General features: G+C 37.3%; 1 protein-coding gene across 2 annotated transcripts; it reads right to left on the bottom strand.

Moving 5' to 3' along the window:
- Nucleotides 1-1,857: 1,857 nt before the first annotated feature.
- Nucleotides 1,858-14,053, bottom strand: LOC120777796 (otoferlin). Of its 2 annotated transcripts, none has more exons than XM_040109328.1 (20): nucleotides 13,857-14,053; nucleotides 13,449-13,801; nucleotides 13,269-13,392; nucleotides 13,023-13,200; nucleotides 12,676-12,936; nucleotides 12,388-12,575; nucleotides 12,120-12,323; nucleotides 11,749-12,054; nucleotides 10,906-11,663; nucleotides 10,680-10,845; nucleotides 10,205-10,594; nucleotides 9,656-10,149; nucleotides 8,599-8,736; nucleotides 8,366-8,517; nucleotides 7,933-8,069; nucleotides 6,096-6,277; nucleotides 5,763-5,883; nucleotides 2,269-2,631; nucleotides 2,108-2,208; nucleotides 1,858-2,047 (listed from the first exon to the last, which is right to left on the bottom strand). In XM_040109328.1, the coding sequence occupies exons 1-20, from the start codon at nucleotides 14,040-14,042 to the stop codon at nucleotides 1,876-1,878; spliced, it is 4,974 nt and encodes a 1,657-aa protein (XP_039965262.1). In that variant the 5' UTR covers nucleotides 14,043-14,053; the 3' UTR covers nucleotides 1,858-1,875. The 2 variants fall into 2 exon arrangements, with proteins under 2 accessions (XP_039965262.1, XP_039965261.1); XM_040109327.1 differs by having other exon boundaries at nucleotides 13,023-13,221; nucleotides 13,290-13,392.
- Between the last annotated feature and the right edge of the window lie 1,073 nt (nucleotides 14,054-15,126).

The raw sequence follows: 15,126 nt of genomic DNA, 5'->3' as shown, positions 1-15,126 counted from the left end.
AATTATATTATAATCCAAAATTACAAATTTTTAAATTAAAAATTTTAAACAGGTGGCAACACCGCATAAAAAATTAAATAACTTATTTTATATATACACACATGTATAATATGAGATGACAATTAAAATTCATTTTATTAAAATTTTCAAACAGGTGGCAGCTTTTCACAAACAAATTTTTTTAGAATTTAATTTGTGCCCATATGGTTGTACTGAATTTTTTTTTTAAATTTAAGTGAACTAAAAAATTAAACAGGTGGCAACCCCATTCAATACTCAACATTTTTAACTGCAATTTAATTTTATTAATTTGATATCCATAATAATGTAATCTTTAATTTATTCTATCATTTCATGTGATACAAATTTAGTAGGTGGCAACCCTGATCAATATTATACATATATTTAAACTGTAAACCGTATTCTACGTTTGATGCACAAATTTCGTTACCTTATCAATTTAATTGGGTAAAAATATTAGGTATCTGGCAACCCTACTCAAGCAGCTGTAAACATTCGTAAAGATATCTAGTTTTATATTAGTATTGTTATGTGTCGCTTATTTCAACAATTTATGTGTTGAAAAATTAAACATGTGGCAACCCTCCTTAAGCATATTTTGGAATGTAAAACTTGTCAATCTCTTTAGTTGGATACCCATACTGTAATGTTTCGTTTCTTTTAACCATTAAAATATCAAAAAAAAAAATAATAATAAGCAGATGGCAACCCAACCCAAACATATTTTAAACTATAGGAATTTGTATAGCCGTTTAGTTTGATACCCATATTGTAATGTTTCGGATGTTTAACAATTTATTTGTTAAAAAAAAAATAAATGGCAACCTCTTTCGAACATATTTTGAAAAAATTTGTGTAAACATTCCAAAAAATTTTAAGTTTGATACTCATATTGTAATGTCTTGCTTATTTTAACAATTCATTTTTTGCTCACTAAACACGTGGCAACACTACTCGAAAATATTTTCAACGGTAAATCTTTCAAAATCTTTTTAGTTTGGTTCTCTTACGGTAAAGAGTCGTTTATTCTATCAATTATTAAAAAAAGGTTGAAACATATGGCAACACCGCCCTGGTATATTTTGAACTGAAAGCATTCGTGAAGCTATTTAGTTTGTTGCCCACATTTTAATGTTTCATTTATTTTTACCATTTATCCGACTAAAAAATCTAAGAGATGGCAACCCTATTCTAGTAAATTTCCACAATCTAAACCTTCGAAAATCTCTTATAGTTTATTATCCATGTTATCATGGATATAGAGATCATACAACGATTAATAACATATCTTGGTGAGAAATTTCCAATATTCAAGGGGTGATTGGTACATGGAAGTCTTAACCTTAAAAAGTGTTTTCGTATATAAGTTCGATATGTGAATATAAATCAGAGTTTAAAGATATTTTCCAAAACTTGTCTACTACTATGTTATCATTCGATATGAACATCCGGGATATAGGAGACGAAACCCATTGTAGAAGATTGCTAACCATGGTAGAGTCCAAAATTCGAAAGAAAGCTGTAAGATTTGTCATAGAAAATTAACCTAAAACAAGTAAGGAAGAGCTCAGTTCGGGTGTAACCGAACATTTCATACTCTTGCAACTTGCAAAGATCAAAGAGCGAGAAACTCCTTCAAATGCTGGTAAAACTATATTATTATTTATCCGAATCTGTGGATCAACATTGGATTCATTAAATTTTCCAAAATAAAAATACGCTTACGATACTTATAAAACAAAATTAATATGTATTTTTACACCACTAAGAAAATCTTGAAATAAGATCTAATATTCAAATATATAGCATATAACTGTAAACAACGACTAGAAAAGAAAACAATAAGTGATCAACTCAACGCAAACCCAATAATTTATACGGAAGGTTTGAGAAGAACTGCACAAGAATCAGAATAACAAGGGCGCTTACGCCAAGTATGATGAGACCTTTGACAATCACGGGAAGCAGGATTTTTTGGAAAGCTTTCAAGGGATTTGTGAATGGATTAAAAGAGGTGTCGGGGCGCCTTTAAAGAATTACCAAAAATAAGAAAAAAATCTTAATATTGCTCTCATACTCTACTTACGACGGATTGGCTAGCGCGTTTGGAGGATTGCGACCTACACCAACTGGATTCGCAGCTGCTTCCGCCTCGGTAAGAATTTCCAATTCGACTTCGATTTTACCCTAAAATTAAAGAAACAACAAATTCATATATGAAGGTCACTATTGGAACACCCAGCTTACGGTTTGCGAGCGCATCTGCTCCTTGAGTCGCTTATCCTTGGACATCTGATCGATTTGTCCATGCAATGGAAACCAACCGCGTACACGCTTCTTGGCGAACAAATTGACCGGCGGACGGCGACGCTGTGCTATGGCATGTAAACGAGCCAGTGGTTCGGGTAATTTAATACCACCAAACTCATTGGTGAGTGTGCAAAAGCGCCGATTCGTGCACGGTTCAGGAAAGTTCGACAAATTCAATTCGAGCATACCGAGAAATTCATTTTTCGTTATGAAATCATTGTCCCAGACTTGAAGGTATAAAATAGGCGGATGCTTTACTTCATATTCGTTGAGTACGCCACTTTTGACTTTGATCACCATCTGTGGATGAGACGGAAAAGTTGTAATTGTTGGGGTCATTTTCATATAATTATAACAGTAAATATACATATTTATGTATGCAATCATAAGTAATAAGGCAGTAAGGTGAAGGCAGCTGAAAAAACGTTGCATCATAATTCTGCGCGTCTTTCAAGTATCACTTATGTGTCACTTCCTAAGCTAGTATATTTTGTTAAAAAAATTCTTTAAATAAGGTACTAGTTTTTATTTCGTAGTTTGAACTTTTGGCTCGAAGTAGTTTTTTAAAATACGCACGTTCTATACTATCAACAGCTGCAGTCTACAAAACAGGTGTATTTATTTGTTTGTTACTCGTTGATTTGCTCCAGCATAAAACGGAATGTTACTATATGATCAGAAGACGATCTGTTTATGTAAAGGCCTGCTTGTGGCTTCCTCAGCGAACCTTCTAAATGCATCTGTATTCGGCTTAGAAAAAGATTGGTGTGAGTTTTTCTCAAGTCATCACCTGAGACTTTTTCTGGTTTGGGTCGTTAATAGAAGCCTCAAGCATCAGCTTTTTTGTAGAATATGGTCGGACGCAGTTCTATTGAGCGTATTGTGTGAAAGATTAAAGCCCACAGGCAACAAACTGTTTGGACCGTATTAGTGTGGCTTTAGACCTGGAAAATCAACAACTGACTGAAGAGAAAGACCTCCACTCCGTTGGAAAGACCAGGTGGAGAAGGACCTGGCTAGACTTGATATCTCCAATTGGTGCCAAACAGCGAAAAGGAAGAACGACGCCAATAAAGAAGAAGAAGGAATTTGTGTAGTTTTGGGATTTACTCTTGGGACGATCACTAGTAAGAAACACTCATTGTGTGCGAGGTGTGGATATTTCGACTTTTCTGCAAGACTTCGAAAAGTTTTAGTATGATTATAAGCAATTATAATAATTATTAGAATAAATTGTAAATTGTTTGAGGTTGATGTTTGGTACATATTAATTGATGTCATGGGGGCATGCAAACTTGGTTTCATTAAAATGTTCCAAAAATGCAAGATCCATAACATCTTAGTTCTGAAACCTCAACGGTTAGATCAACCAAAGTGGGAGAAACTCTATGAAATACTTGCAGTTTGCAATTAAAGGGTGATCAGATGGTCCACTTTATTTAAAGAAAAACACAGACTCTTCAAATTTAATGAGGAATTTTTGTATCATTCGAAAGAAATCTCTTTGGCGTTTATTTTTTGAGGATTATCTCTTTCAAATGTTGGCGGCGGCTACGTCTCAGATGGTCCATCCGTTGAGTCCAATTTCGACTGGTAACTGACGAGTGACAGTGTGATGCGTAGCTCCAAGGTCTGAATTGAAGAGGTATTGTCCACATGGACTTTAGATATTACATATTCCCACAGGAAAAAGGCTAACGGTGTGATATCACACGATCTTGGTGGCCAATCGACAGGCCCAAAACGAGAAATTATCTGCTCCTCGAAATGTTATCTCAATAAATCCATTGATTGATGCGATGTGTGGAAAGGGGCGCCGTCTTTTTGAAATCAAATGTCTACGCGATCACGAGCTTCAATTTTAGGACTAAAATAGTCGATTATCATGGCAAGGAAACGGTCGCCATTGACGGTTACGTTCTCACTGGCATCATTTTTGAAGAAACAAGTTGTTTTTTCTAGATGAAATGGCAGTTCTTGAATCTCTTCAGGTTACTCTTAAAAACCAAATACGGTAAATATTGCTTGTTTATCCATATCCGTTGAGCCAGAAATGGCTTTCATCGCTGAACAAAATTTGGCTCGATAACGTTTGATCTTCTTGGAACTTCTCAAAAGCCCATAGAGCGAATCGATGTGGATGGTCGAGCGGCTTCAGTTCTTGCACAAGCTGTATTTTGTATGCTTTCAATTTAAGATTTCGACGTAAATCCGAGTTGTTCAGTCATCAGTCGTCAGACCGAGTTGTTGCGAACGGCGTCAAACTCTCAACTACGACTGCCATACTTTCTTCATGGAATGAAGAATATTATCCAATAATGAGTGCTGGATCTCAAGATGAGAGATGGTGTTCCGAATAGCACGCTCAGTAGGCTGGTTATGTTGACCATAACTTGAGCTAAGCGCATGAAACGCAGTCTTTATACGACTTGAATTTTCGAAACAAATTTGAAGGATTTGTAAACGTTTTGTTCAGACGTAGTAAGTCTTTTCATGATGAAATGCCAAATAATACTAAACGAAAATAAAATGACAGCTTGACATGACTCTGTCAAAAAAGGCTATTGAAAAAAGTACCTCTACTTGGATCACCCGTTATTTGTATTATTTCCGAAACTTGTTTAACAGTATATGCGCAAAGTACAGATACATTTCTAACCAACTTCAACATAATCTTAAAGTCAGTATGTCGTTTCTTGAATTCATACATTATTTATTTCTCTATTTTTCTTGTACTAATATTTTCCGACACTTCAAAGCTTAATTCATAAATATTTATGGCTTGCCGAGAAATTGCAGAAATTAATATACATACATATGTGTAATAATTTGACGCACAAAATGTGAGTCAACAAACTTCGGACTTTCTTATGACAAAGTTGACCACCGGATACTTGGACGCATTTGTATGTATAATAAAGAGAGGTTATTCAGGCAAGTCGCGGTTGAAGAGTGATATTTATTTATGTGGTTATATATAAGTCTTTTATAAAAAAAGTTAAAAAAAAATTCTGAATTCCTGGAAACAGTCAACAGTTTGTTCACATCTGGAAAAATCTAGAGCATGCTCATATTTTGTTCTAAAAGCTTGTGATTACGGTTGCACATATACATATCCATAAAATATATATTTAATGCGCATTAATTAATGCTTAATTCTTTTATCTCAAAAAAATATCGAATAACAAAGAGAGTGACTTGTATTGCGTACCAAACTTCAACCCATCAACACTTTACTCTTCCCATAATATATTTGTTTTTGCATTACTTTCTATTTAATAGTGAAATTTTTATTTGAAAACAATACTTTGTGCCACAAGCTCGTATACGCATATTTTTACTCAGCGCTCATTAACTAAATGAGCCGCGAACAGTTAGAAAAAAATAAAAAAAACAAAAGAGCGAAATTAATGAAGGTAATCATTACTCACCATATCCTCATTGGCGGAGTATTTGATGGGGAAGAGCATGCGCCAATTAAAAGTGGCCTCTCCATTCAACGAACGGTAATGGATATCGGTGGCCTGCGATTGTTCCTTATCCGCGCACCAGCTGCAATTCAGTATTAGTATTAATAAAGCTTGTTTTTTTGAGTATTATTCATAAAAGTATTGTAAATGCTGTTAATTAGTGAATAATGAAGTAGTGAAAGGAAATACGCGATTTTATTTTTTAAATAATTTAATGAGCTACTGATTAGATTTGAGATTCTCAATAATTATGTGTAACTAACGAATTTGTAATACACCCCTATGTTTACTCACCCTTTCACGCCGATATCGCTCATCTTTTTGCCAAATATATTGCGTTCATCCAACGTTATGTCAGCACAACCGTAGACGACCACACGCAATTCGTAAGTTTGCGGTGGATGCGGCGTGATATCAATGGGTGGCGGTATATTTAAGTTACCCTCGTAGAGCTCAACCCATAGTTGAATTTTGCCCTGAAATAATGTGAAAAAGAAAGAAATTGTTATTTGGTAAAGAATTTAATTTTGAGCAACAAAAAAAAAAACAGTTTTTATATTTGTCAGTACAGGGATCGAACTCTGGTCGGTCTTAGTGGCAGTGATCGACTCCAACCATTACGAAAAGAGGTAAAAATAGATAACTTAATGTCTCAAGAAACTCCATTCATTTATTTTTGGAACAGTTATTACTATATTGGGTAGTCGAAAAAGTCTTTTCGTATTTCTTGAACTTATTTTTGTTTTTGTGTTTATAATAAACTTTAATAAACCAAATATTTACGATCTTTTCGACCACTTTTTTCACCACATTTTTCCGCTAGAGACATTATTCCATCAGTGTAAAACTTTTCTGGGCTTCTCTTGAAGCCAATTTCACTCCATAAAGGTAGTTCCGAAACAAATGGTAATCCGATGGTGCAATGTCTGGAATAAACTTCCCAGCCAAGCTCTCCCAGTTTTGGCCGAGTCATTAAAGATGTGTGTGGTTTAGCGTCGTCCTGATGGAAGACGAAGCTCTTTCTGTTGTTCGTTTCGGGCCGCTTTTTTCGATTGATTGCTTCAATCTCATCAGTTATTGACAGCCAAATGTAGAATCAATCGTTCGACCAAGCTGGAGCAGCTCATAGTGGATGATTCCATACCAATCCCACCAAACACTCAGCATAACCTTTCGAGGCGTCAATCCTGGCTTTGCGACCATTTGTTGAGCTTCACCACGCTTGAACCATGTTCTTTTTCGCACATTATTGTCGTATTTGATCCACTTTTCGTCGCCTGTTCCATTCGCTTCAGAAATGCTTCGATTTCATTTCATTTCAGCAAAGAATCGCAGATGTTAATTCGGTCCATTAAATTTTTCACAGACAATCCATCTGGTACCCAAACATCCAGCTTCTTTTTGTGCCAGCCTTTTTTAAATGGTTCAAAACCGTTTGATGATGCATGTTAAGTTGCTTAGCGATGTCATGGCTGCTTATTTGCCGGTCCTGGTCAATCTTTTCCATAATTTCATTGACTTTTCCAACGATAGGTCGACCAGAGCGAGGTGCATTATTTTTCACATCCAAATTTCCAGAACGGAAGCGAGCGAACCATTCTTGTGCTACACGATCTGATACAGCTTCGTAAATTTCTTCGTAAATTTCAGTTCATAAATTTCAAAGTATAGCGAATTTCCCCATTATTTTCACTCATTTTTGAACAGTTGCAACTTTTTTCAACTTCCCCAAATTTAATTTTTTGGTGGTTTGATTAAATGAATTAAAATCTCACCTTTCCAACACTATATGTTATGACACAATGTGACTGGTAGCACTGGAGATATACGACTGCAACGACAGCTATTGACAAAATACGAAAAAACTTTTTCGACTACTATATATATTACTTCCAGCTGTCAAACATTAATAACAAATCCCTTAAAATTAATGATCCTATGTCTCATCGAAATATAGGTTAATTGTTTTTTTAATCTTCCTCTTTCGATTTCGTATTTCTACAAATATCCTATACATTAGTCTCACTGCTATCAAATCCCTACAATTTTATTTGTTTTATGCAACCTTTATTTGGTAGTAACCAATCGACCCGTCTAGAACTAGGAAAAATTAAGTTTCAAAGTTTCTTACCTGTTCTATACCGGGACAATCGCGTCGATACAATGTCCTTGTTTCAACATGCTCTGGCACCAACTTGTAGCCGAAGGATGGTAGCTGATCCAAATGATGTAGAGCTGTTAGGCTTAGACGCTCCTGTAACTCCTCGCCTAAAGGATGAAAATGGAGACGAAATAGATTATATGCAAAGCAATTGTGCTAGGTGTGGTGATTCTGTAATAATACATTTGTGGTGGGAGTATAAATTGTTACGCTAACTTTATTGTCGGTGGAGACATCAGAATCAAAAGAAAAAATGGCTCACAAATTAGAGTTTCTTATGAATATCAACTGATATGAAAAATTGTGTACAAGTATTAACCTTGGTATCAAGAAAGTATTAAAACTTCAAGGAACTCTTAGGAATAGATCTAAAACCAAAATTCGTAGAACGAAAGTAACAAACCCAACGCAAGTCTCGTTTCGTCCTTAAACTTCACACCATCCACCTCAATGCGTTGTTCAAGGAATTTCGGTGGCGGTAAATCGCGCTGGGAACAAAGCTCTGAAAGTATTTCGAAAGGTGTGGCAATATTACGCCATTTGTTGTAGCCGCTTCTGTAAGAGTATTGTATTTATTTTTCATTTCTAATAATTAAAATCGTTAAAAGAGTAAATATTAATTTGACTAATACCTACTTTGAATATTCCTTCGATATGCCCACAGCTGCGTGATGTTTGGTACGCCAGCGATCTTCCAAATCTATATAAGTGGAACCGATATAGTCGTCGGTAAATAAATTTCGGTCGAAGACAGAGACCTCCAACATATTGTCTCTAAAAAAGGATGATTATTTGAAAAGTATAAATAAATAAAACCGTTTAGGGAGATTTATGAAATATAGGTGCCAAAAACCTCTTGGAACAACATGAAAATCAGATTGGGTTAGGATACAAAGTATGGTACCGCATCCAATAGCGGTGTAAAATCTTGTTCGGCTTTGAATATCAGAAAATAAAATATACACAATTTACAATAAAAAATATTCAGAGACGTTTCAAGGAACCATGATTCTCAAAAAGTCTATTAAAATTGCAATGAAGTCCAGAGTTAGGCATACGGTAGTCTTTTAAGTTGCCGAACCACTGCAGTGTATTTCTAGTTGAGGGTTTTGCTATTGCGAAAGTCGCGGAGCTGGCCTCTAATGCACCTACAGGCAATTCTAGAGTCAACATCTGCCAGATTGGATTGGACCAAATTGCCAAGAATGGTGTACGGCCAACACCCGAAAACGTGGTCAACATTGAGAAACCCTTGCATTGTCTATACCACGACCTGGACAGAAACATGGTTAAGAAAATCAAAAGTCATGTGCAAAACGGTAGATCGGAGGTACACAAAATTCTTATTTACACTCGATAGGAGAGACTGTAGGGACATGATCGGAATACTAACTGGTCTTTGACTTATCGCGCAGACTGCAGGAAATGTCTAGAGCAAGGCACCAAAGAAACAATGGAGCATCTCTTGTGCACTTGTTCCACATTGGCAAGACTACGCTGTATGAACCTGGAGACCCCACGGTATGATACACAGGAGGAAGTATCGATAGTGAGACCACAGAATCTGTTAAAATTAGCGTCAAATGCAGTTATACATAACTACTCCTCATGTACCTAGCAACTGAACTCCATCTGGTATTGCAGAGGACTAAAACTGGCTCGATAATCGTGACAACTTTTTCTATGCACTTGCCTCGGTAACACAGCGTCCAGTTGAAAACATTTTCCGAACACCGGATTACTCTCGTTGGGCACGTAATGTGCACGATTGGCCACCGTTTTGCCGCCTAAGTGCAATCTCACATAAGCATCCGATTTAGAATTTTTATCATGCGGCCGCAATTGTACACCCTGTATCACATAAACGCGTACAATGATCTTTGTTAGATCGGTCAATGTATGGAGCTCAGCTTGATAGCGTGGATTTAGTGCCGCCGCGAGTGGCCGCAACATAATGCCGTCGCCACCATCGTTTGCACCACATTTGCAAGGCACAAGTTTAATATTTAGTTTCAGCGTAGCATAGGTTTCCTCTTTCGGCATGGAGTTCTTTTTGTACTTTACGCCATGCACCAGCTTTACCGGCTCGGCCCAGTCATGCAAGTAACCGAGATCGGCTTGGCGCTCCAACTCGTTTGGGTAGATTACCAGGCTATGTTTATACAAATGCGAGAGGTCGCCAGTTTCCTAAGAAGGAAGATGATACTGAAAAGCTTCGTGTAAAAAAATTCAAGTCGCTTACTTGATATGTGTATATGGAATTGTAATATTTTGTCCACCAACTGTACTGCGCCTCATCGATTATTTGCGTTAAGTCCGTGTTATCGATGGGCGGCAGTTTAGCGGGATCTTGAGATCTTTTGAAAACGCCCAAAGTTCGTTGGAATAAAGTCGGTTTATCTCTATGCAGTAATGGCTGAGTTTCGCTGTCTTCCAACTCACCAATCTGCAACATTGTGGTACCTTCTTCACCCGGAGTAGCCGGTACACATTTCACGGTTTTGTCTACTTGTAAAAAACGTTTCGAGTCTGGTATCAAAACTGCGCCCAATGTGGTTTCAGCGCCTTTAGACGAAACGGACACATCGGTGGCTATGATAGCGGGCCAGTATTCGAGTTGTTCAGGAAGACTCTGCAAAGATATACATATATCTTGTGTAATAATTACAGAGCGTTCTTCTTAAAATTGCAAATTCTCCACCATCTGATATACTCACGACAACTCCAGATGCGAATATGACCAAGAAGTTTATGCTGTTCTTCAAGCGCGTCGAAGACAAGCCACTTGTCAGCAGAAGATCACCCATCATGACCTTAATACGATGTCGGCCACCAAAAGTCGTTTTGGTGTAGTTTCTAAACCCAATGAATACCACCTCCAGTCTATAAAAAAACATAAAGTAATGAACTTTCAGACTAGAAACCCACAAAAATTTTACTCACACAAAGTTTTTCATAATCGGTTTTATGCTCGTCGGTATATTCATTGTTATAGTTGGATCTGGCATTTCCATTTTACCGATTTCTTCGGTGGTTTCAACAAGCTCCGCAGACATCAACACCTCAGCTCTCACACTGCCGTGCTGAGCAATTGGCACCCAAGTTAGTGGTGGCGGCGAAATAACCTTCAATTTGTGATACTTCTGCATGGCAGTACGTGTCTTCACCATTTTATTTGGCTTGAGTCTACTTTCAGGTTCTTCACGCGCACTATCATCGGCCGCTTTCATACTAATCACCGACACCGGCACAGTACCACAACCCACATAATCGTTAGCAGTTAAGCGATCACGATCGTATAACTCGACTGCGACAAGTGGTGGATTCTTCAGATACCACTGTAGACTGCCGGGAAATACGACCATATCGAAGCAGATCACACAATTCCATATTGGCGAGAGTGTGGACTCTTCAGTAGATGTTTGCGCCCACTGTGAACCGAATATTACGCGTAGATAGCCGTCACAGAGACCACTTGAGTCGCTGCCCGGACGTATCTTGGCTTGATGTATGAAAATGCGACATTTATAAACCGTATAGTGGATTATTGGGGACCAATAGTACAATTCAGTTTGTTTCCAATCATTGGTTATGGAGGCCAGGTATTCGGTACGTTCACTATCCACTACAATACCAAGTGAGCCTTGTATAACGCCGACATTGCAGCCACAGTTGATGCAGCTATGCTGACATTGAATGTCCTAAAATGACGAGATGAGAATTTTATTAAGTTGGAATTCCTGTATCTCCGGTATATTGCCCTTATTATTTCTGAACCCATCTCACCTTAAAAATGAAGTTCCGGGTGCGCCAGCACAAACTATTCGGACTCGCTGACTTATCTCGAGGCGCATTCAAAAAGTACTTGGCATTCAAACGACACACCGCAATATCATTCCTTCCCGATACGCTGAGCATAATCAAAAGTGTCGGCCATTCATCCTGTAGTCGTGTAGTGGCCAAAAGACTCTTGAGCTCGTTGGAATGTAAAACCATTTGATCGACGACTTCAGCAATGGTAGGCTCGATGAGAGGAGCGGGTGCTGTCTTGAGCTTGTGACGCATAGCGCGTAACTTTTCAGGGAACTTTTCCTGCGTAAAAACGTAAGGGATTTAGTTTCGTATAGACAAAGGTTTGGTGTGAGTTGCACACTAACAAAAAAGGAATTAACATAGACCAATCGATTGGCATCCCACATGGTGGTCTCTTTAAAGCCTGTGTATTCCAGTCGCTTATCTTCGGCACCTTCTTTCAGCTTACTCTGCAAGTTCATTATGATGGCCTTGAAGCACTTGGCTTGCAGCACAAACTGATTGGTGTATTTGATTTGGAAGAGTTTGAAAGTGGCGAGCTCAGATTCCTGTGCGGAGTAAATGAAAATGGGAATATTAAAATAGTTCAGTAATAATTTCTTTTTCTTTTACTATTAAGTCCAGAATTTCTTGCATATAATAATCGCTATCGAACTTGTAGCGATTGTCGGGCATTGTGATTTTGAGATAGACTGCTTTATATGGTGATTCCTGTCGAAAATATTTTAAACTGGTGCCAGTATTGTTATGTTTACCCGGATAACTTTTTAGAAAGCACTCCACATAGTTGGAGGAATTCTCTGGAAGTAAGATTTATTAATAACAGAAAAATAGCAACATTTTTGCTTGGATTGGGAAAGGCTCACAAAAATATGGTATAAGAAAATGCTTTTGAATTACCTGCCAATTTCATAGTAATTTTACAGTTACTAAAATTGCCGTGCAGGAAGTCACCCTGTAATGGTAGAAATTCTACCAGAAATGTCTCTTCTTGCCACCAACGTTTCTCGTCTAACGGCGCAACAGGTTTTGTCAAGAGATCACGTGCCGGACCGGCTGGGAGACACTCCGAATCGACTTCCACCAAAAGACGTCCCAGATATTGCAATGGATTTGATATATCATAAAAATGTACATAAGTGGGACCTAAGGCTGGCTTATCTGAAAAAAATATTATGTATTTAAGTCAAGTTAACGAATAAATGTTATTGCAAAATATAAGACTGATTCCACGCGCGTGAAGAAACCTTTAAAAGCGATCTCATCGAAATGTATCTCATAGTCAGCGATTGCCTTCCATTGTAGGTGCTCGTGTGAGAGAATTTGTACGACAAAAGTTTGGGATAGGGATGGATAGGTCCATGAGAAGCACACCGAGTAGTTCCACTCCGGTTGAGTAGTGGCCTTGCAAACATTTGTCTTGCCCTTGAAAGGATGGAATCTAAACTTTAGAAATGAAAGGTCATTGGTGAATGGGACGGTGTCACAAGTACATGGTTGCCAGCAAAGGATACTTGTATGAGATAGTCACTCTTCTTGGTCAGCACTGCCTTATAGAGTGTGACATTATAACGGATATTGCACTGCATGGAATTATCTGCGTTTTGTAGCATATTGCTAAGGAAGAAAGAATTAGAAAAGATTTCAGCAATATTCTACGCTCACGCGCGTACCGCTCGATATTATCATAGTCTTGATTAATTTGCCACCGATTCAACTCGAGCATATCTTCGTGTGGTCTCAGTACAGTATTGGGATCGGAGTTTTGTGTCACGATCGCCAAGTCGATCTGCAGATAACCCTTACATGCACCCGGTGTGTTATTGGAAACGTCGGCAATGGAGGCCTCAAGTCGACCCCACTTTTTGAAAAAACAACGATTCGGTTGATTCCAAACACTCTGCAGATCTATCAGTAATTCACCATGTGACATGGTTTTCTTGCAGGCATTCCGCTTACGTACTTCGTACAGCACTGTTAAACGCAAGAGCTCCGTAAGCGTGCAGCGGATTTCGAAGACGAAATACTGAGCAGAGACGTTTTATTTAACTTTTTTTTCGCTGAGATTGTATTTGCATTACCTCATTGTAGTAGGGGTTTTCGGAGCGCGAGTAAGGCTTGGTCGTCCTATGCGCTTTGTCGAGCGTAATGCGTACGAAGGTCTCGCCTGTGAAAACTCCCAACTGTCGCGCTTTGTGTATGGTCGTACAGATGAGATAATCTTGACTCATGCTTAGAAAGCAATCGTTTTGCGCCATCGGTAACATTTGTGTGCCGATATCGCTTACTCCGATCGTTTTCGCTGATATTTTTGAAAGTTTCGTTTTGCAGTAAAAAAGAGAAAAAATAAATTTGAATTTTTGAGCAGTTTTCAAGCGTTCAATTGAAGCAAGACTAAAATTTTTTTGATTGAAAGTTTTTTTCGGTTTTCTTTTTCAAAAGATTTTAAGTAAGTGCTGTGTAATGCTGTGTGTTTTAGGAAAAAAATTAAATTTTTTTGAATTATAATAAATGTAATAGATTGCGGAGACTTATATTCTTATATTTAAAGACCTGATCGGGAAAAATTTATATTTTCGAGATATATTTTTATATATCTCTAAGATTTTGAAAAACGTATTAAATCTCCTGCTAGTTTTACTGAGCATGCTCAGGTTTTCCAGATAAAAAAAATCTTGAGTGGCGAACTGGTGCTGAGTTTAATGATTAGTAATAAAATTAAAGTAAAGAAGAAGAAAAAAGTAGAGCCCTTGCTTAGATTATTGACAACCAATCCCAAGTACCTCTTCATCCTCGTAGAAAATACAATCGACACCAATTATGGAGACCCAAATGGTCTAGAGCTGCAGACAATTTTATAAAAAAAGTGAAAATAATGAAAGTGAAAGTGAATACTTTTATGAATTACCTGGTCTAGAATCATGAATTTCAGGTAATTTTTAAAGTGTCGTAAAAAAGGCAATTAATATTTTTACTATCCATTTTTTTTTTAATAGTTATTTGTTAATTTTAGAAGAGTGCAGGAAAAAATTAAAAACTAAAAAAAGTAAAAAACTTCAAAAATTATGAGCTGACTAAGTGGGGGGTCTCTAAAAATTTCAAACCTCCTAGTTATCTGAAACCAAAAAAAAAAGATTATTAATCTAGAATAATGTCCTAATGGCCGGAACTACGGAAAAGTGAGGAAAAAATTTGTTTCCCAAAATGGCGACTGCCTGAAAAAAAGTTTTTTTTTGGATCACTTTTTCTGACTATTTCGAATTTTTTAAAAATAATAGAAATAAAAGTTTGGGGATGGGGCTAGTTCCAACCATAGACAAGCCTATAAAGAAGACTCTATGAAAATTTCAA

The sequence above is a fragment of the Bactrocera tryoni genome, chromosome 5 (genome assembly GCF_016617805.1).
Source record: "Bactrocera tryoni isolate S06 chromosome 5, CSIRO_BtryS06_freeze2, whole genome shotgun sequence".
NCBI lineage: Eukaryota > Metazoa > Arthropoda > Insecta > Diptera > Tephritidae > Bactrocera > Bactrocera tryoni.
Note: the sequence above shows the minus strand (reverse complement) of the source record. Positions and strands in the feature narration are given on the sequence as shown.